This window comes from Schistosoma haematobium, chromosome 7 (genome assembly GCF_000699445.3).
Source record: "Schistosoma haematobium chromosome 7, whole genome shotgun sequence".
Taxonomy (NCBI): domain Eukaryota; kingdom Metazoa; phylum Platyhelminthes; class Trematoda; order Strigeidida; family Schistosomatidae; genus Schistosoma; species Schistosoma haematobium.
Window position 1 is genome coordinate 9700488 of NC_067202.1, and position 23177 is coordinate 9723664.

At 33.0% G+C, this 23177-nt stretch overlaps 1 protein-coding gene across 3 annotated transcripts in view; it reads left to right on the forward strand.

The window, feature by feature from the left end:
* The window catches only part of HCN1_2 (anaphase-promoting complex subunit Hcn1), a 102310-nt gene extending 80306 nt beyond the window's left edge, over positions 1 to 22004 (forward strand). Inside the window, exons 5-9 of one of the 3 annotated variants that reach the window (XM_051217940.1) lie at positions 7457 to 7603; positions 8842 to 9085; positions 10018 to 10269; positions 16442 to 16456; positions 21172 to 22004. Coding sequence is in view for 2 of the 3 variants with exons in the window: in XM_012937707.3 (XP_012793161.3) it covers positions 7457 to 7603; positions 8842 to 9085; positions 10018 to 10259; positions 21172 to 21474 (936 nt within the window). In the remaining variant the exon portion in view is untranslated. The remainder of the gene's footprint in view (positions 1 to 7456; positions 7604 to 8841; positions 9086 to 10017; positions 10270 to 16441; positions 16457 to 21171) is intronic. The other 2 variants (XM_051217941.1, XM_012937707.3) reach the window with 2 other exon arrangements.
* The last annotated feature ends 1173 nt before the right edge of the window (positions 22005 to 23177 follow it).

Here is a 23177-nt window from a genome sequence, read left to right on the forward strand (position 1 = left end):
AATTGATTCAGTTGCTCTTGTTTATCCTCTAAATATGTAATAATCTTTTTTGCTCTTCTAAAGGGACTTAGGGCTAGAGAAATTTCTTAACTGAATAGATGTAATAAATTGAAATCAGTATAACGATTCTAGTGTCGGTTTTCAGTATACATTTAGAGCTCCATTTAGCTTTTTTAAACTAAGTAGTCTAAAAATGATAGCTTACTGTGTTCATTCTCATCCTCGAAAGTAAATTGAATGTGGGGTCAGAATCTATTGACCAGTTTAGAAGAAGTTCGTAGGAGATTCTATGTCATGACGACAAAAGTACCATCCAACTATGTGAGCCAAATTCGCGGTTGAATGCCATTGACGAAATTATTTGATTCTATATGTGGCATAAACGGGTTGGCAATGATCATTGACACGCATGATCTCATTTCCAACAACAACAGGTTTAAAGAGAGCAAGAGGAAAAGTGTGAAAACATTTTCCTTAGTGTGTGGTTGGGTGAGAATATAGAAGTCAAACCACAGCCGTTTTAATGTTACTCTTGTCTTTATACGCCCAAAATCCTTTCTGATAGATCGTGATTAGTTCAAAGTTCATTTTTCCCCTATTTCTATTGAGTGTAGTGCTATTCAACATCTATTCTCAAGATTCTTATGGTTAACTGACAATTTAAGAACATGCTTCCAAGTGTTCAAGTGTCCACAAACCAAATTGATTTCAATCCATTGGTAATTTTTCTCTGTTATGAGATTACAACTCCTGTTAATCAGACTTTACACATTTGTATATTTGTGGGGCCCTTTGATTTGTACTCATTTAGATCGTACGATGTTTGTTGACGTGCTCTCCACTTTAGTGGCCCGAGATCTGACTCCAATTCGATCGTATGAATGATCATTGTCGAAAGTATTCGAAACACTCCAATTACATTTTGAATGTAACATTGTTACAGATAAGTGCCACATTAATTGATATAGACATTTTATAAAACGTATAAATGTATCACTATCACGTGAAAGGTAATCACATTTTTTTATTTGAATAGTTGAGATCATGAGTGGATTGAAGCTAGAGTACCATGATTCAAAACTTGTTATTCAACAATATAGAATATTATATGGGGATTTTTAAACTGCAAATATGCTGTTGACATTACGTGAAAAATTTGTTAAGCCCAGTTGACGAGCATAATAACTCATTCACATGACTACTTACATAGACAAGTACTTTTTGTCATAATTTTAAACTGCTCAACTACATAGAATGTACAGTTAAAAACAAGTAACGCTTTTTAATGGATTAGCAAAATAACACAATTGACAATCTTGCATTTATTTTTGACACCATTATTCAGGTAAAACTAAACAATTCTTTTCTACTAAGAATTACTGTTTGGAAAAGAACCCAATCATAAATACTATTTGCTATTTTCTGAGTAAAATGAAGTTGGTATCTTTTCTTTTTAAAGTCTACATTTTGATCAAAACTGGGATGGAACAGTCAGACAGAATTATTTTTTTCATTGGAATAGTTGAGATCATGAGTGAATTGAAGCTAGAGCACCATGAAAAACCTGTTAATGTCTAACTTAAACTAACCCACGAAATTTCTATAAATCCCAATTGATTATATTGCTTAATCACTAAGGCTTAATTAGAATTCATCGATATTGGTTCAGTTGACCTTTCCTATAGAAATGATGTCATTGTACTAGTAAACTGGTAGTACTACATTCGCCTATAGTAACTAACTGTATTACAAAACACTGAAACATTCTGAATAAGTTTTGCATGTACCATTGTTAGACAGATTAGTGTTCATTAGATGACATTCCCTATACGAAATCGTTTACTTAAACCGTATATTTGATAAAGCTTACAAAGCGTTTACGAATATGTAGGTCTCAATATACACAAAGGGAAAAGCAGGATTCTCCGATACAACACAGAATGCACTAATCCAATCACAATTGACGGAGAAGATTTGGAAGATGTAAAAACCTTTACATATTTGGGCAGCATCATTGATGAACAGGGTGGATCTGATGCAGATGTGAAGGCGCGGATCGGCAAAGCAAGAGCAGCATATTTACAACTGAGGAACATCTGGAGCTCAAAGCAACTGTCAACCAACACCAAGGTCAGGATTTTCGATACAAATGTCAAGACAGTTCTACTGTATGGGGCAGAAACCTGGAGAACTACAAAAGCCATCATCCAGAAAATACAGGTGTTTATTAACAATTGTCTACGCAAAATACTTCGGATCCATTGGCCGGATACTATTAGCAACAACGTACTGTGGGAGAGAACAGACCAGATCCCAGCGGAGGATGAAATCAGGAAGAAGCGCTGGAAGTGGACAGGACACACATTGAGGAAAGTACCCAACTGCGTCACAAGACAAGCCCTCACATGGAATCCTGAAGGTCAAAGGAAGAGAGGAAGACCAAAGAACACATTACGCCGAGAAATGGAAATAGACATGAGAAAAATGAACAAGAATTGGATGGAACTAGAAAAGAAGGCCCAGGACAGAGTGGGTTGGAGAATGCTGGTCAGCGGCCTATGCTCCATTGGGAGTAACAGGCGTAAGTAAGTAAGTAAGTAAGTAATCACATAATGACTATTAATCTTAAATGAATTTTGATGGTTTGACCACTTGACCTTCGCTATGGAAATAAGGAATCGAAACAAAAGAATTTAAATCAAATTGTGGGTGGCCCTGAAAAGGGCCTTTACTCGTTCTCTTAACAGTTCCGAGTTTCATGAACCAAAGACTTGCTATGACTCCGTTATAGTGCCGTAAATGGGACAATGGATTCCATGGACGTGTGTTGATGGGTCGTAGGCACAAAATAAATGAAACATTGCATCACATCGACAAAAAATCCAGGTACTTCCATCAGCAGTTTCATGTGGCGGTTGCACAAGATTGCAAATATCACAAAGTCTGTTGTCATGCGCGTTTTCGTCATTGTCGTCATCTAGTTCAGTAAACTCCTCTGAGTTAATCGAAACAATTTCTTCCTCGTCATTGCTTACCGGTGCATCCATATTGACGTTATTTTGATAGTCGGTTACTTACAAAATATGAAGGAAGGACATTGAGTGTTCACGGTAGTCCTTTATGAAAAATTACAATAACACTAATCAAATTACCTCGTTCGTCTACTCGGCTGTGAGGAACCGCTAGATGTTCTACGGCCATTTCTCCAACATACGAATTTAATATAGGACTTCCGATCTCTATGTAAATGAGAATCTCTCACCACATAATGACTGTACGTGGCTCTTTCATACGTTCTAATGGCGCTCTTCAACTCTTTAAGAGATTGGAACGCTACGAGATACAATGTGCTCAAGAACGAACAGGTTATAGGTTTCTGTGACAACGTGAGGAACGACAGAGCTCATACTTTGCATGTTACTACCGTCCATAATTGTAAGAAAATGTGCTCTGTCGTCAAGTCCTCATATTTTATATCGATTTTAAGAAATAAACGACCAATTATAACGAACTCAAAACTAGTTATTTGATTGGACGAAACAGAATGAAAATTATTGGAAGATGGCGATGAAAAATTTTTTCAAAAGGGATGAAGAAAAATTTCACTCAAAAAAATACAAAATTGGCCGTGCAGTAAATGTTTACCGGGCTGTCCGAAAGCTAGAATAAGGTATATGGGCTTAACATAATGACCGACACTATTCAAATAATTCTTCTAAACCAACTCACTTGATAGTGTTCTCTATATTACCTTAACCAAACTCTGGGTTGAATTACTCATTCCATGATCTTACTAGTTTCTAATGTATGTATGAATAAATTTTCTACGATCGGTGTAACTGGTAAAATCGTTGCAATACCTTTTCGTCGATAAAGATCTCTTGGGTATCTGAATTACGTGGAACGTAAACACAAACCCAAACACTTAATAACCTTTAAAGGACCTAAAAAGCATCGTAAAGTTGTATTATAATCTAGGCAACTATGAATAATATCCAATGGTTTATCGATAGCTACAGTGATAAATAAAAACATGGAAACGTACCACCATTTTATTATCTTCCATATGAATAGGACTGATATTTTGCTTGTATTGATTAAAGTTTTTGATTTTATGATAAATCGACTTGCAACGTGTTTTGGGTATCTTAGCTTGGTAAGTTAGGATGCGATTGGATCCATAATGCTGGTCTTATTTTTATCATTAGTCAGACTTAGCTTTTTACAGCTTTGAGCTTATTAAGTAAAGCTCGTAGTTACTTTTATTTAATAAACTCATAAAGACCATTTTGTATATGTCTTACAACGTTTTTTCAAAGTCTGGTTAGTTTAAAACGAAGATTATGTTCCCATTATCTGCTCTCGAAATGGCTATTGTCTTCTCATTTCTTAGCTGTTTTAACGGAGATAATTCATGTTTATTGGAATTAAAAATGTGTGAATTGGTAACGAACAGATTTGTTTAATGATTAAACACTAGTGATTTTAAGGGGTAACGGACGTTTTTCTAACTTGAATAAATTGTAAACTGATTCCTTCATTGATGTAGTTTTTGTATCGGCTCTCAATCGTGACAAAACCTGAAAAAATTTGTCAGTAATTCAGTGAAATCCCTCCCAAAAAACAACAATTATTTTATATTTTTGACAATTAGATTTACAGCTATAGTATAAACCTTTTGCAGTTTTCTGAGCTCGCTGGTCTATTTGCGAAGTTTTCGTTGTTGTTCCGAATGAAATCGTCACTGCCTACTTTATGTAGAAGTCCATTTTTGAGCAAACGGAATTACGGAAAGATTGATTACAATCTCATCAGTGAATATTTGGGTTAATTACAAGGATTATTACTTTTCCTTAACCAAGTATTTCCGCTCAATATCATAGAGTCATGAAATCATTTCAAAGACTCCATTCTGGACTACACATTAGCACAGCCGGATAAGTATCTTAATAAGTAGATGAGTGTGATCCTTTCAGAAACATAGGACACTGGAATATTATACATTCCTCGCTGATAAGAATTAAAAATATTCTATTCTTTAATCCTAAATAACTATACTAAGATGAGATACATAACCTAATGACTAGATTTCATACACATTCGATAAAATTTTTGACCCTAGATTAGACCGATTACCCTGCATTAGTTGATTAAAGTATTCATTTTTACGTTTTGAATTCGTGTATGATTACTTTAAAGTCAAACATTTAAGAAACTACTGAAAGGAAATGGAAGCTATTAATTTAAACTTCAGAACATAATAATGGCATTATTAGTAAACAATTATTTACTCATAACAAGTTGACTAATATTTTATTTTTCTTCATATGTATAAATAACAACACAAGGAAATACTGGCGATTTAAATAATGATTGGTTTTGACAACAACTATCGATTATTTAATTTACAATGCTTCTATTAAATACTTACAAATAAATACATAAATAGACAGATTATTCGCATTTAGAACTTATCTTTCTTGATGAGCTCCCGAAGATTTGCATATTTTGGGTTTAATCCTCTATGGAAGAGTACATTGCTCAAGTAGTAACTCCAATGCTTTCCGGTTTTTTAATATATGTTATCTGAAGATCAATACTATCGTCAAATCAACCCCTATTTTCGCTTAGTTTGAAAACATTCACCCGTATTTTAATTGTTATATATTCTGCATACGGAAACTTACTTTCATAAATTTGTTTATCTACTATTTCTTAGGAATTCAATAAACTGTTCAAAGATTTTGTGTTTATGAAGCAATAAAAAAAGCTACTTTTAATAAAATCAAGTTTTACAGTGAAGGTTTTGAAGACTGAAAAAATGACGAAACACCTGAATGGATATCTACCTCGTTTGTTAACGACAATATCAAATATGTGTTGTAGTTCGCGTATTATGTTCACTAATTAGTTGTCTAGGCAGTGGCTGATGAAACTAACTTAAGAAAATCAATTTACACGACTTCATAAAGTTATTTAGGGTTAAATGATGAGTCAGCCGAACAACCTCACTCACAAAGACTTTCACTACTGTTTTGAACAAGATAAATGATATGACGAATACAGCATCACAAATTAAGAGAATTTCAAGTGGAGTATGAATAATCCACCTTAGATATTGTAAAATAAAATACTTTTCGATCCTAGTCTGTGTTCATTGAATAGACTACCGATGATTTTCATTTATCAATGAAAAGCAAACAAAATATTTAACTTTGTTGTATATACTATCTAGATACTGGCCATACTTACAGACACGCTTCATTGGCCAGAGTAAAGCTTCGGATAATTATCTAACTATTTGTGTTCGTAGAAGCAAGGCTAAATAATAATAATTTTTTAGCTGTCAGGAAATTAACTCAAAATATATGGAGAACAGAATTTTAGCAAATGATCTTCAATAGCCATGAAATCTAAATACAATAATAATTATTATGCTAGAAATAGAAAACTTTGAAGAGAAATATGTATCACGGAATAAAGTGAACGATCAAATGAGTTTGGACCTTAATTCAACCTATTCCCTGGGGTCAATCAACATAAAAGCTAGAAATATAATTACCTTTTATTTCCCTTCAATTTTTCTATAATTTCATTGATTCACAATTTTGTTTTGTAATGGTAAAAGATTTACTTTATTAATGTACTTTCTAAATAAAAAATCATTTACTAAATAGATTACATTAATTCTTTTATTCATTTAATTAAAGTTGAATTTTCATTCTTATTTGAACTAAATAAACAACTAATTTCTCTATAGCTACAAGACGAACTTATTTATATCAGTAAGATTAAATTCCCACTTAGTGTAAGTGACAATTTGTTAGCACGAATTTCGACAGTCATATTCTTCAGGTTAAATAAATACATTACAATATACATCAAATAAAATTGTCTATCACTGCTAGATATAATCTCATCCTTTTACAGATGTAAAATATGTCAAGTCAGAAATCCTGTACATTTTAATTTTGAGGCAAAAGATGTTTCCTATGCCTTGACCCTTAATATACAATAAAATGATATTGATTAGTGACGTGAAATACAAGTGAAATTAAAATTCAAGTTTTTAAACCAAACTCTACATACAAATTGAATTAAAGTAGCAACACACATTTCACGACACGACAACAGAGGAGGGGGGTTAATCAATATGAGAAAGGGAGTAAATTTGACAATATTAACAATACCACAGAACTTGTAGTAAACAAGGAGGAAAACAAAGGTAAAAATAAAACTCATCAAGGACTAATAAAAAAGAACTGCGTTATGTTTAAATTTGAGTCACATCGATTTTCATGTCAGATGAATCCGAATAAAAACACCGATAGTATTTCAGTCCATCATAGTGTTTAGGATTCAATTTTTCGTCAAAATTTACTTAACTAACTTTTCAGTTATTTTTATTCATTTCTATTTGTTTCACTGTTTTCTGTATCACTCTTGATGAGTTCAGTTAAAACAAGTTGAAGAATATATGGCTTATAAAAAATATCCTCGAGCGTTAAGAAGACGTATTGCTGGTTATTATGAACATAGATATAAAGGTAAAATGTTCAATGAAAAAGAAATTTTAGGTGAATTATCAGAGTGCCTAAGAGAAGTAAGTACTTATAATTTGTAGTGTGGAGTTTCGTATATTTCCTTTGTTTAATAGTATTTAGTTTCAATAAAAATTCTTCAAATCTAATGAATAAATTTGTAATAAGCACTAGTTTGGTATCTTTTGATATCCTTCATGTAGTTTAAGATAAAGCTAAGATTCAATTGTAAATAATATAGCGAATATGTCAGATTTTTCTTGATAAACTGTCTACCCGAATACATGAAATGAAGTTCAGAAAATATTTTCTATAAATCTATCGCCCATAAACAGAACTTGTGATTGGTTAAATAACAGTAGACAACAGTAACTGCTTAAGTGGCCGTTGTATTTTTTGCGGTTAAATCAGCTTTCAAAAATTGTTATCGCCCATTAAATAACATAGATATTCAGATTAATTACACACAATGTAGAGATAAATTTTTTAATCATAAATTTTTTGTACGTCAGATTTAATTCTAACACTTTTAGAATATAATGACAGCTTTTTCTTCACTAGACGGTTACGGATTTCTCTAGTACATTAGTTACACTTAAAATATTTCATCAGTATCTCATGAGCCATAAGCCAGTGGACGTGGTGAAGTATATATTTATCTTCAATAATTCCATGAGATTGCTAGCCAACTTCATAAAGATGGAACATATTGTTCGGTGGGAAAAAATACAGAGTAAACACTGTTCATGGGAGCACTTAAATAGGAAATAAAACGTTAGTTTCTAACAAAATATCTGTTATTATATTTGCTATCTGCAGAACAGCCACTTCAAGAATTGTGCCAGACTACGTGAGTTTGTACATTAGGAGTATGCTGGTAAAAATCTAATAATTTGTAACACAATACTGTGATAAGAGTAAACTATGAATAAACCCCGAAATCAAATACCTCAACTAAATATTCTAAAGTAGAATTGTCGTCATTAGAAAAAAATATCCATCTTTATAAAATTAACAGTTTGATAGCATTACGTATTGGCTTCAACCGATATGACATATTGATGTTAATTTAGCTTTACTTATAGAATTTGGATGGGAACTTGTGTCTCGGGACATGAAGAAGCTAACCCTTGTGTCTTATATATTAATTTAAGATAAGCCGTTTCTTTAATTGCTAATAGTTTAACCAATATTATTACTTTTTCAGCTGACCTTTTTTCATTTTTTTAATTTCTATTGTTCAAATCATATATATACATAGTGTTTTCTCGTGTTCACATACAATTTAATATTTATTTAGCAAATTATAAATTACAACTGTCGTGCCTTAGTAGCATCTGTTCCAATATTTGCTAATGCCGACCAAAATTTCGTGTCAGAGGTTATTGTTAAGTTAAAACAGGAAGTATTTCAACCCGGTGATTTAATTATTAAAGAAGGAACGTACGGCACAAAAATGTATTTCATACAAGAAGGTGTTGTTAATATCATTACTAAAGATGGTATACTAGCTACAAGGTTGTCGGATGGGTGTTATTTCGGAGGTAAACAATATTTCTTGTATGGTTTTTATTTGTTTATATTCATTGGAGAATTTATGAATGAAGGTCTTTTAGGTGATATCAGGCATTTGAATTCAGAAAGCTCGTTTTATTCTTAAATTTGTCAGCTGGAATGAGTGGTAATACTACCTCTGAAGCTTGATCGCAGTATCAGTTTCTTCGAATATCATAATGTTACTGACTCATAATACAGAATTTGCAGTTATCTATTTTTGATGTGCATAAGGAGTCTTTAAATTAAGAGGTAGCTAACAAAATTTAGGAAGATTTATTGAACGGATATTCCACCTTCTACGTTTAAAGTGAAGAAAATTTAGATTAAGAGTAGTAGTAGAATCTGGGAAACTCACTTTGTCCTTTTTGGGATTCGGCAGACGGATAAACCCACATCTCGGTATCGATGTTAACACTAGGACTCAAACGCAGTAACTTCAAATTCCAATGCATCAGCCAATAATCTGCTGAGTTTAGGTAGCCGCTAACTTATTCCGTGGCTACGAATCTATATGTCAGTATTCCGAGCGCTGGACAAAAGTGTATTTATCGCGTATTTTACGTAAATAAAGAAAAAATCTACTCACTTTTCATCTCCGAGCAACGCTCACAGCTAGTTATCTAGATTCCGATTTGCTCATTCCAAAACTATATAGTTATCAAATAAAGTTCCGCGGGATTGTAATTATACGTTATGCTCACAAAGACAATAATGGAAAACGTGAAGTCACTGAAGGGTTGACTCACTCTGGTGGGCGACTGCCCAGTAGTGTGCACCTACAACCCCACTATTGATACTAACAAAGAATTTTGGGCTTTGTATTCATGGTTTTATTTTGAAACCACTGGTCTATATTTTATTTATTAATCGTTCAGAAACCCACCATCCCTATGTTTTGCACATTTTATTTTAAATGTAGAAATATGCTTATTAACAAATGCACGACGTGTAGCTAGTGTTGAGGCTGAGACTTATTGTACACTTTACTCACTGGACCAAAAAAACTTCTACGATGTTTTAGAAAATTATCCGGAAATGAGAGTAACATTGGAAAAGGTAGCTGCAGAACGCCTACAATCTCTTGGTCGTAGAGCATCAATTATACAGGCCTCAAACAATAAAAGTGATTGGTCAGATTATGCTCTAAAAATGGCTGACGAGGTAAAATTACGTACGTTAGTACTCATTCTGTTAAAATGTAATTATTAGTATATTAAATATTCCCGTTAAGACATTAAAAACACAAACTGAACGGAAAGATGTTTCTTTTCAATTAGAAAAAATTAAGGACAATTCAGAGAAGAAACTTTTTTGTTGAACAATATTATTTACTCAGGCTGTACAATCGCATTTAAAGTCAAATAACAAATAAAATGGTCTATTAAAGAGTGGAAGGGAGATTATGTCCATTAGTGATCGAGAATTTGAAGAAAGATGTCTGAAAGATAACCAGTATGAGAAGGATGAAGAATAAATAAAAAAATACTTGGTGATAATAACAAATAATCATAATTACAGGGATTAAAATTTATGTAAGGCCACTCTGACAATCAAATTACGGTTGACGAAAATTACGTGTGAAGGCCATGGAAGAATGATGGCTTGCACTTCTTTCTTGCGCACAGAGTTCAGTTTTGAAAAGATGGATTGCTAGTCCCTCTGAGGTCCATAAGTTATTGATTTTTACTCCTCTCGAACCAAATCGTACACTTATATATATAGGTTATACAATTAAGAATAAAATCGGTGGTTGATCAGTTTAACAAGGTATCTCAGAATTTACCCAAAAAGCGTATGACATCGACACTTGGGGATGCAACTCAAATCTAAATGTTGTATTATCAGTTAATTAAGTCGATATTAAATTGACCAATGGAATATAATGTTTAGTGTTATTTGCACAATTAATTATAATGTTTGTAACTTAAAGTAACATCGAGGCAATTCTCACAGGATTAACATGTGCCAATAAGAGACTGATCGATCGAAGTTCTAAACTTCAATAGAGAGATTCAGACAATCAATACAAAGATGAATTATAGATTGGGTTTATTGATTAAATACCTACTGCTTCTACTGTCAGTACAAAGCGGACTTTCGAAATAGGGAATTCTAGTAATAACCTTAAAAGTTCAGTTTATATCGTGGAGGCTTATATTCATTAAATGTGACAAAACAGAGCTCCTTATTCTTCTTGTTCTTTGGTCAATCGAGGATGGTGCTACTTAGAAATACGATGTTGTAGCTGCTTGGTTGTGGATACAATATAAACAACTCCACATGAGCAGTTGAACTGGTGAATAGAGACGGTGGACCTAGGCAAGATATCTTTATTCCGTGAACTCACTATTGATTGACTGAGGAGAAAAGACCGCAATCTAGTTGCGGTTAGTGTTCATTCTATAGTTTTTCTTATAAGTCGTATCACTATGCCTCCATGATCTATTGAGTAAAAACGGATAACAATCAAAGTTTGTAAAGAAAAACATCATTATGGTATGATTTAAAGCAAAAACGCCGACAGTACCAAAGAAATATTTACTCCTAAAACTACGGTTCGGAGGTATTGGGAAAATCATTTAATTCAGCTGGACGATATTAACTTGATCAATCACCATTTTTTGGTGTTGGTTTAGTTCTTAATTGTATCATCCAAATATTGGTGTAGAGTCTTGTAAGGAATTAGTTGAAAAGAGATATTAGTTTGCCCATCTTGGTTTTAATGTAGTTATTAGCCACTTCACAACTGATGGGATCAAATAAGAATTTTTTTTAAATCTCTTTACTTTTATCTGGTATATTCTTAAAGCAATAATCATTAGAGCAAAAATCTATAATAAAGTTGAGTTAAAAGTGATGGGTTGTTGATTTCAGTCACTGTGAGATCAAATCCACATTCCCTTTGATTTATAAATCTTATTCTGAATTCCACTGTCATTCTGCTACAAAAAACATCATCAAAGGTAAGATTTTTATCTTGAATACGGAGAAAAAGATGAACAATAAAATTTACTTAAGAAATTTGAGCATAGAACACTAGTGATTAATTACAACTGTTTAAGACCTAATAAATTGTACTATGATATCTAAACTACACTTAATTGCTTAGTAATTTAAACCCCTATTAATAATCACCAATCGGGATATAGAAATTAATATTGTTTCGTAAACTTGGCTATGGATTTCAGGTTATAATGAAATACATATAACAATTTTTTATTTTGACCTTAGATAATCTGCAAATTAAACTAATATATTAAATACCTCAACTCAGATACCTAAAGTTAAAACCACTTTGTAAGCTCTTCCATTCTCAGAAAGGTATCAGTACTTACGTAGTACATGGAGTTTAACTTATTACGTGGTTTACACAAATCTCAACAAGACAAATAAAAGAATACAAATGGCTATATGTCAAATAAAGATGGAAAAACAAAATTTCCATAATAAGCTGAATGCATCATTTTAGGTAGTGCCTTGACTTTGTTTATCAGTCATCCTGATAACCGTTATTAAGTAAATTCCAACGTTGTATGGATTCAGAAGGCTACAAGAAGCAGCGACCACAGTTGGATTGCACAGATAACCAAGTTACAAGCACACTTAGCGAATCGGAGCAGTGAGGATAATGTGTGAGCAAACGAATACAGAAGCAAATTTATAGTCAAATCGAACCAAGGTTCATCTAGGCAAGGCAAAGGCCGATATTAGAATTCGAATACATATATACATGGGAAAGAGAATGAATCATCGAGCGATATTTAGGCAACTAACATTTAAGCTAGAGACATGTGTGTAGGCTGTCACATGTAATTAAGCGTACACGTTTATACAGACAAGATATTGATTATGATAATACAAAGAAATAGACGAATTGTTACTATCCGAATAACATTGTCTGTTAAATAAGTTAATAGAGGCGTTTGACAAAAATCAATCGTAATCGAAATTAACCAGTGTTGCTATACTTATTTCAGGGCTGCAAACAGCTTAAAGCTAAGAAAGGTAGTACAATTAAAAATAAAAGTTTGGTACACTTTATTTAGTGAAGTCAGTGTAAATTCTTGAAACACGAAGGAATATCACAGGAGAAAGAAAGCTAGTTAAGAATGATGCATGTTTACATACTGAAAATTCGTCCACATAAAGTGGCGTTGACAAAAATGAGCAATTACATAATCATAACCAAAACAAAACTAGGTAGATGTACACAAAAAGATGGTGTAATAGGTTAAATTAACTTATTACTATTAATATTGGTAACGAAATGAGAGATTAACCACATGGTTCTTCTTTTTCACACAACAGTCAGGTTGTAAGCTGTTAATGTCTATGGTTCTACAAAGTAGTGCTATTAATCTATAAGTGATTATTTTCGAGATAATTCATAAAGCTTCGTATGTCAATCATCCTCATGACTGTTATTAAATAAATCCCAACGGTGAATAAATTTCAAAGAACAGTACGAAGCACCAACTGCAGTTTATTGCTATACAGTACATATTACTAAGCTAACAAGCACATAAAGGGAATTCGAGCGAAAATGAGCAAACCAGCAAGAGAACACGGGGACGAATTAACAGTCAAATAAAGAGTTGAGTGAATTAATAAGATTCAAGCACATACATATAGGAAAACGAATGATTCATCGAGCGATTTAGGCAACTAATACTTAACGTAGTAAGAGGGAAGTGTGTAGGCTGTAATACATGATCAAGCATACAGACATGACGATAATAATAATACAAAGATTTACAAATGGCTACTGTTTAGATGACTATCTGGTAAATAAATTAATTGAAGTGTATGACAAAAACGTAAACAGACTTAAGTGTAGATCAGGCGCCGTGGGTCTGAATACTTATTACAAAACAAAATAATTTATATAACCAATTAGAAAAACAACTTAGTGTGAAAGTAACTTTAAAAACGGATTACTTGACTGAAATAGTGTGTAACTGATACATGTTAGCGACAAAGAATATGAATACCTTCAATCTCCTTACAAATGTAAATCAGTCTGATTGTAGTCATAGCAACCAAAACACAAAACAAGCTCACTTTCCTGTTTATTTTCCACTAATATGTTTAATATTTATTTGGTTAGTTATCATGCTGGTCTAATATGTGACAAAACAATTAAAAACAGAAAAAGACTTGATCTTCGCGCAACCGTAAAAGGATGATAACTAGTCCTTTGATATGAATAATGCTATTTGGCATACAAATGCCGTCCGAAATTATTTACTTGATGATTACCAAGTAGAACATTATTCGTAAAATATAGCTTGATTCGAAGGGAGGTTCATGTTTACATGTGATATAAAGCAAGTCACTTATTAATTTTTTTTCTGTCTAACAGCATTATTACTATGAAAGTACAAAACATAAAGGTGCAACAGTATAGGAGACTTATGGAGATCGTTCATTTAGTAGTTAACCCCATCGATTGATTTTAGCTAGAAAACTACTAAAAACCAGGGTAAACTGAAAAGCTGTTTTGTTTTAGTATGGAACCTTTTTTTACAAACTTACTGGATTTAAGTGTGAACATTCTCACTGTGGTGCCTTAAGGTATCAGCTTTGCCTTCTGGAGAAGTCGTGTATGTGTACTGCTGAATAGTCACATACTAAGACGGAAAATCTGCACAGTCCTTTCGGGTTTTCGATGACTTTCTAGATAAAGATTTAATATATGAAGTAACCTCAATGGATACTAAATTTTTTGATAAAAATTTTAAATACAAAATAACTAAGGGGAAAGGAATTGATCTGTAACTAACATATAAAAAGTAATAGGTAAAATATAAGATTACATAGCTACATTCTATTTGCGTGAATTAATAATAGCAAATAATAGCAAAACTCACTTAAGTACTTGTAATATCAGTCAGACGTCTCAATTTTTCTTATTACTCAATTTAGGTACACCGGAATGACATATACTAGACACGTTTGCTACAGTAATAATAATACACCTATGTATATCAGTTTTCATCAACCATAAAATTTATTTTGTAGTAAGACTATCACCGTATCTGAATGATCAAGTGTTAAAATCACTTTACATAAATGAAAACAACATGATGTTTTACTACTTAATACACTATCGGTTGCTGAAATTATAATAATAGCTTTTCCCATTAAAACAAAGTAATTTTGTTTCTCTGTCTAATTAAAAGTTACTAGAAATGTGCCAATTATTAGATCACGAGAATCGACCGAAAATAAAACTAGAAAGGAGTGTTTATAAATTTTATGAGTTATATTTATAAATTTTCAAAAATATTAGAATTTTGAAGGTCAAATTCACAAAAGTTGAATTAAGAATGGATCTAGATCCCAACAGATTCTAGATGCTACTGGAGCGTTTAAATCAATCATTATTCATCCCCAGAACAAAATATGGAGAACCTGAACAAAGTTTATTTTTTTAAAAGAGCATCAAGAATTTCGCATTTTTATAAAAGATTATCAGCCATAACTAAATAGCTTTTAGAAACTGAAATTCGCCTCGCCGAATACTTTGATCATTTTAGTGAATCAATTGCAGATACCACAGAAAACCATCTAATATATTATTTTTTGATGGCTCGATTTTCTGTCATGCTATCCATGTGGTATCATCCAGTAAATTGTCTTTTAACTTATCAAGCACAGTGCTCGAGAAAAATTTGTTTAGCCTTCATTTTTCTCTCTCTTGAAAACTCTCTTGAAATGACTGAATTTCCAGAGAGTGGTAGAAAAATTCAGGGTACTTCTTTTGCCTTAACTGGTACTTGTCAGATGGAGGTACATGTATTTCGGCATTGATAGTCACACTGAAACTCGAACCCGGTAACTACCACTGGTAGTATGAATCCAAAAGAAAGTTCATACGACAAATAGGACTTTTATATATTGAAGCTTTTTACTTGGGTGATTTTCCATCATTTTACTTTCTAAGTCAGATTTCTTTTGTCCAAATAAAAATAAGCCATCTGATTTCCATGTCTGTTAATACGTTAACAATAATTCACTAGATATCAAGACGTATTACTTAATGCATGTAACAGAACTCGAACACTAGGTCTACTAATAATAAAACAGAACTTGTCAAGCGATAATTAATAACGGTCGAGAATTTCTCTTATACTTTTTTCATTATCCCAAGTTATGAACGAATGTGATTTTTTTGAAAGATTGACTTCAGATAAACAGTAACAAAGAATAAGACTTTTGATGAAACGAAAAATTCCATTGCGTAAAGGTTGAAATCATTCTTTAATTTGCTATATAAGATCAAAATTCAACTTAAATAAATCAGTTTATCCACTCCTTTTTTAATGGCATTTTGCTTGCAGGTTATAAAACACCAAGTGAGTTTGCACATTTTTTTACCAGTGAATGCTTTTTAATCAGGATAATGAAGAAGAGACATAAGAGAACGTTTTACTGCTGTTAATGAATTGTTCTGTTTACCTCGATGTTGTGATAACATCTCAACTATACTGACGTTATCAAGTTAGAAATTAGAACTAAAATGTATAGGTTCAAGTTGTCACAATTGGCATCGAAAGGGCATGGGAACAAGTGAAAATAAGAACACTAACGGTAATAGAAACAAACTAAAAGTATGGGGAGAAAAGGCCACAAGAAATAAAACACGGGATTACATCGCGTTCAGGAATAGAATGAGAACTATAAATGTCTTGACATTTGTATCGAAAATCCTGACCTTGGTGTTGGTTGACAGTTGCTTTGAGCTCCAGATGTTCCTCAGTTGTAAATATGCTGCTCTTGCTTTGCCGATCCGCGCCTTCACATCTGCATCAGATCCACCCTGTTCATCAATGATGCTGCCCAAATATGTAAAGGCTTTTACATCTTCCAAATCTTCTCCGTCAATTGTGATTGGATTAGTGCATTCTGTGTTGTATCGGAGAATCTTGCTTTTCCCTTTGCGGTTTGGTTTGCGGAGATTTCCAGAGAGTTTCTTTGTTATGTCATACAGTTGTCTCATGTTCCCTTCTCTTGCAGCCTTTTCCGCCGTCGTTGCTAAATCTTCCACATATTTACGTTTGTCAGTTCTAATGCTTCTTTCACTTGTTTGTTTACTTCTGCGTATTCATCTTGTGCCTTGGCTTTTTCTACTCTTGTTCGGCTGGTATTGATTGCTGCTTTCTTGTTTCTCCTTTCTTGAATCTCATCCAGTGTATCAACAGTGATCTATTCCTTTTGATGGTGCTTCTTGTGACCCAGAACCTCATGGCATGCTGAAGTGATTGCTTCTTTGATCCCCTTCCAGTTGCACTCCGTAGTAGTTCCTTCTCTGTTGAATAGATCATGAAAGGCCTAGAACTTGTTGCTAAGGTCTATCTTGGATTTGTTGAGTTTGTCAGTATCCCGAAGAAAGGCCGTATTCAACTTTTGTGACATTGTCCGCCCCGTTGTCCAGTGCTTCTTGAGTTTCAATTTCATCTTGGCGACTAGCAAGTGATGATCTGATGCTATATCAACTCCTCTCTTGGTTCTCACGTCTTCCATCGTCCTCCTGAACGTTTTGTTGATGCGGATATGGTCGGTTTGGTTTTGTGTAGAGTGATCCGGTGAAGTCCATGTGACTTTGTGTATGCGCTTATGTGGAACTATAGTTCCGCCTATGACCAGTTTATTGAAGGCACACAGGTTTGCAAATCTCTCACCATTTACGTTCCTTTCTTCCAGTCCGTGTCGTCCCATTAAGTCTTCATATCCGGTGTTGTCCATTCCAACCTTGGCATTGAAATCTCCCATCAGAATGGTCAGGTCCTTTGTTGGGCACTTCTCGATGATTGACTGCAGCCTATCGTAGAATTGATCTTTAGCGTCTTCATCGTAGTCGTTGGTAGGCGCATAGCTTTGGATGACGTTCATTGTAATGCCCTCTTTCTTTGTTTCGAAGGAGGCTTTGATGATCCTCGGTCCGTGAGATTCCCACCCTATAAGTGCATTTTGTACTTGTTTGGACAGCATCAATGCAACTCCTTGGGCATATGGGGCCGGAGTATAGCAGAAGCTCCCTGGAAGCTGGTCGTTGTTGTCCAACTTTCGTCCGATGTTTTTCACTGATCCCAAGCACCTCTAGGTTGTAACTCCTTATTTCTGCAGCAATTTGGAAGACTCTCCCGGTCTCCCACATTGTACGAGCATACCATGTTCCTAAATAAATGGTTGCTCTGGTTGTCAGAAGGGGCATCGGCCTCGTGACTTCCGAAGGAACTCGGCTTTCCTCATGAGACATCATAGTTCTTCTAAATGAAGACCTTCTGACTGCCAGGGCAGAGTTTAAAAGATTTGAATATTTTTTTCTGGTTAGCGTTTTTTAGCGAATTTGTTTTCTACGGGATGGGGTCGCTAAAAGACTACACATATCATCTGAAAGGAGATATATTAAATATTTAACAATTCATACGTTAGATTGATAAGTTTACTGTTGACAGATACAGATTTTCAACTATAAATGTAATTAGTATACCTGACAACTAAAGAATTTTAAAATGCACAAGGTGAGAACTATTCTTCACTCAATAATTCTAGTGAATTTTTATGATATATCATTTAATTAATGAAATCAGCCTGGTAAAAATTGTAATAGGTTGTAAGAATATGATTAAATAGCCATGATAACTAATTTAAATGATATATTTAATTGATGCTAGACGTTTAATGAGTTTACTACACTGAGAAACAAATAAATTACACTTCCTTAAATGAATAAGAATTGTAGGAAAGTCAACCAGTAAAATTTACTTAAACGTTGCTTTTGCGAATAATTAGAGAAATTTGTATCATCTAAGAAAGTTATCAACAAAAATTCAAGTATTGAAATTCATATTATAACAGTCTGTAACTAAATAAAGAGATTTTGCATAATTTTACAGTCAACAAAATTAAAATAGTATCCAAAGGTAAATTATCCATAAAAAACAATATATCGAAGGGAGTTTGCATGTAATGAATCGGATGTGAACTAAAAGTAGTTAGGAGTGTTCTACTAATAGTTAGTTCATAATTGAGAATAAAAATTTGAACGCGTAAGTAATAATTGGGTTTTTGAGAGAGAGAAATCCAAATTATTTGCTCTTAACTATGATATAATTATAATTATAAAAGGTTATTTGCATAAAGAATTAATATGTCAGTCAGTTGCTGTGTCTGGCAACACTAAAAATACAAGCTGTAAAATGTCTTCATATTCTTATATTTGTATTTGACTGGAAGAACGCCAAGTGTACTCAAATATTTCACCAAGTATTGCCAATAGTACAAGACCTTCCAACAGATTGAATCTAAGTCTAAATACTAAATACAGCTGTGGCAGGAATTCCGTAAATATGCCTGCACATATAAATCTGAAGATTGATAAATATTTGATCGAGACACTCACACCCATGTTTAGAACCCGTCTGGTTTCCTTTGATTTCCTGATTTTTAGGTGGAATTCAGTTACAGATGATCGCGAAAACCAATATTTAAAAGACCATATGACCCAAACCAACTTTTCTGCGGTTATCATAATGAAGCTTATGTCCTTCCTCACTAACTAGAATAGTCAGAGATCACTCAAACAAAATATCAGTACCTCAGTCAATTGAACTGGTGATCTCGGAAACCTAAAATCAAATTTGCTGTTTCCATGTAAACTGACTTGATTCAAATGCTTTCTAACATTACTAGAAGTTGAAGACTTACTTCCTATCTCTTCCGTGCAGACTTTTGAAGAATGGTGAACGACATAAGTATTTCTGGAGGAGGATTGAACTTCTCCTTAAAGTAGGAAAAAAGCAAATCAGAGAAAATTTCCTCTTTGCTTTTATTGTTTTAGCAAACATAGTTAACTATAAATACGATTGTACAATATGTGTATAAAAAATATATTTGGACCAACAAGAACAGCTTGCTATCCATCAGCTCAAGCTTAACCTTTGCGTACAAAAACAGTATGTTACGTCTGTCATTCTTCCATGGTCTTAACCTTCCTTGCTACCTTCCGTAACCTACCACTTCTTTAGGCTATTATTTCTACTCCTTTTTCATTATTTCCACAACCATTAATTAGCAACTTTTAACTACTCTGTTCATAATAATTATCAAGCGAAAAATTATATCCAACTTACCACTTCACTAGCGGATTATCGCATGACTTCCTTTCAATATCTGATTTTCGTAGATAGTTCATGTCAGGATACCAATTCAAGCTTTTTTAATATTCGATTTTAGTAAATGGTGCTACTTTAGCATGTAAAACTGACTTGAATAGTTCAAGTAAGTGAAATCGTCGAAAAAACTTCCTTCACTGAATTGCTTTCTTTCTTCTTCACTGACACAATAGGTTTTTTTCGTTGTTTGCTTCTGAAAGTGTTTCATTTACTATTCAAGTCACCGAATCGGAAAGTGAACTACTGTTCCGTCCTTATTAGTTTTGACTTCACCGGCGGCTAAATTTTTAACCTCAATTTCAAATATTTATCTACTATAAACTACTATCATCACTGCCTTTCCCATTTCATCTTATTACCGTTACTTCTAAGTGCTCATTGATCTAAAATCATCTGATGTGTGGATATTTAGCCATTTCAAACAACGTGCTTACCAATCATCTAATTTTAAAGTTTGTTCTACTCAAGGAATACGTCAAAAATAGATACCTCAAGAAAGGTCAAATAGAGAACTGACAGTGGTTCGTTAGTCAGACGTTAGTAACGTAAGAGCTCGTAACTAGAATGAAACTCATGTCTAAGGCATTGGAAATTTAAACATGAAAAATATATTTCGAGAGGAACAAATGTAATTGGAGGACGGAAAATTAACAATGAAACCGAAATCAATAAAATGACCGAATACGACTGCTTCACTGTGAGCGACTTTGATCAATGCTACCAAATGCCTCCAGTGTAACTGTAAGCCATTTTATGTTTATTTATCCACTCAATCTAATTAAAATTGTGTAGTATACACAGTTATAATTCAGACAAAATCAATAAGTTTGTTCTGTTTAATCAAGATATTTAAATCTAATAATACTTTAATATTAATTTTAATTAATGTTTAGCATAATGCAAATTATTCCACAAAGGATACCTGCTGTGGAAAAGCCCAGATTAATAATGAATCAAATAAATCCATTATTCAAAAAAATAGATCTTTAGCATCCATGGATTTCAGCAATGCTTTTTTGGAAACTGGTCTGAAAACAAAAGTGTCAAATCCTGTTATTGTTCAGTCAACTGAATTGCTAAATATCCAAAATGATCATTTTGATAAAGAAATCAGATTGAAAATGCAACAACCTATTATTACTACAACACAAATACATTTGTCAAATGAATTTGAGAGCTCAATAACAAATGGATAGTTATATATACACATATATACATACATTTATTCATATTACTTATAAGTTAAAAGAAACAACCGATTTCACCATTATTCACCATTGCTATCATAAAACTACTCCATCAGTATTCCTTCAATTTTCATTTTGTAATTATTCCCGAACTGCTTTTTTCATAAACGGATATATGAGCACTTAAAAATATGACTGATGAAACCCTGTTTAAAGACTATGATAAACTGTGTAACCTTATTTCATTATTTTTGACTGTTTACAAACAAGTATAACTATTGTAGTAGAACCTACTTGGGGTGCATATCAACTTTGTAGATGATTATTCCAAAAATAGTTGCCGAAAGATTATTATTATTATTATTATTATTATTATTAGAATTGACAAAATCAATCAGGTTTTATGCCTTAATAGCTTGTGTATCATTAGATTGAATAATTTTTTGAAAATTACCATAACTTATAATGACTTCGCTCACTTTTTTTTCACAAGAAATCTTATTGTCCTTATTTATCGGATGAAATAAAGAACGTAGACCTCGAAATGTATAAATAAGATCAACCTATTAGCAAACAATACACTATCTGTTATTGATGGTTTATCTAGAGACAGATCTAAGATCCTTATGAGAACCTACTGACTGTAAGATAAATCGAGAAAGGGATAAAGATGTACTCTTTTTTACAATAATAAATTATGATCATGTTTTAGTGAAACTAAAGGCACTTGAAAACCCTCAAACGTTCATTTTCACCTCATCAGTGTAACAGCGACCTGCTTCCCACTAAAGCTGATAACTTTGTTTTAAATTTAACAGGCGATGTACACTACTTGATAATTCTTAGTTAGGATGAATCACAGATTCACTACTCAATAATTTCTGATGATTCTTAAAATATATTGGATTTGATAAAATCCCACGATATCGATTTTCAAGCATTTAGTAATTTCTCTCGAAGAAAAACATGGAAGACAGTATCCTTTAGGCGGAAAAGTACATGTGACTGTCGACAGAGGTAGACGCACATAAAACATCGAAATCTGTCATCTAAATAAAAACGTTTCACGTCGAGGAGTACGTTTTTCGTGCCTCAAGGTAACCCTCGTGCTATTGATAGAAGAAACCTATGCTGTTACACGTTGATAAAAACCTGACTCTTGATCGATAGTGTTTTCTTCAGTTCGTAATGCCCATTTAAACTAACGAGGTTCATATTAATGTCGAATGTTTACGAACTACTTATTTTGGGGAGTTATTTGCCACCAACACTGTCTAAACATTGAAGTTAATTCATGGTATAAACTATCTCCAACCAAGTTGATTACCTACTTACAGTTCGAACAGAATAAGAATCAAAGTAAAAATCCAGTCATTCAGTTAGAGTCTGTTTAAATCTGTTATTTTAGATATGCTACAACAGTAAAGTGACTAAATTTTAAACTCGTTAATACGGATTTATGAATCTGATCATCTTTTGACAACTCAGAAGTATTGTTTTCCATCTATAGCTACTTGAGAAATGAGTATACATAAATCATTCAACATAAACGATTGATTTTTCAATAACTCCATTCTACAAGGTCAAAATACACTGCATCGGATTAAGGACTTATAAACTTTTTACCGTACATTCAATCTTTGATTCGGATAGCTAGCGAGTAGTTGGTTTCTTGAATTTTCGTTTTCATTGTCTGTTTAGCCAAATGTGAC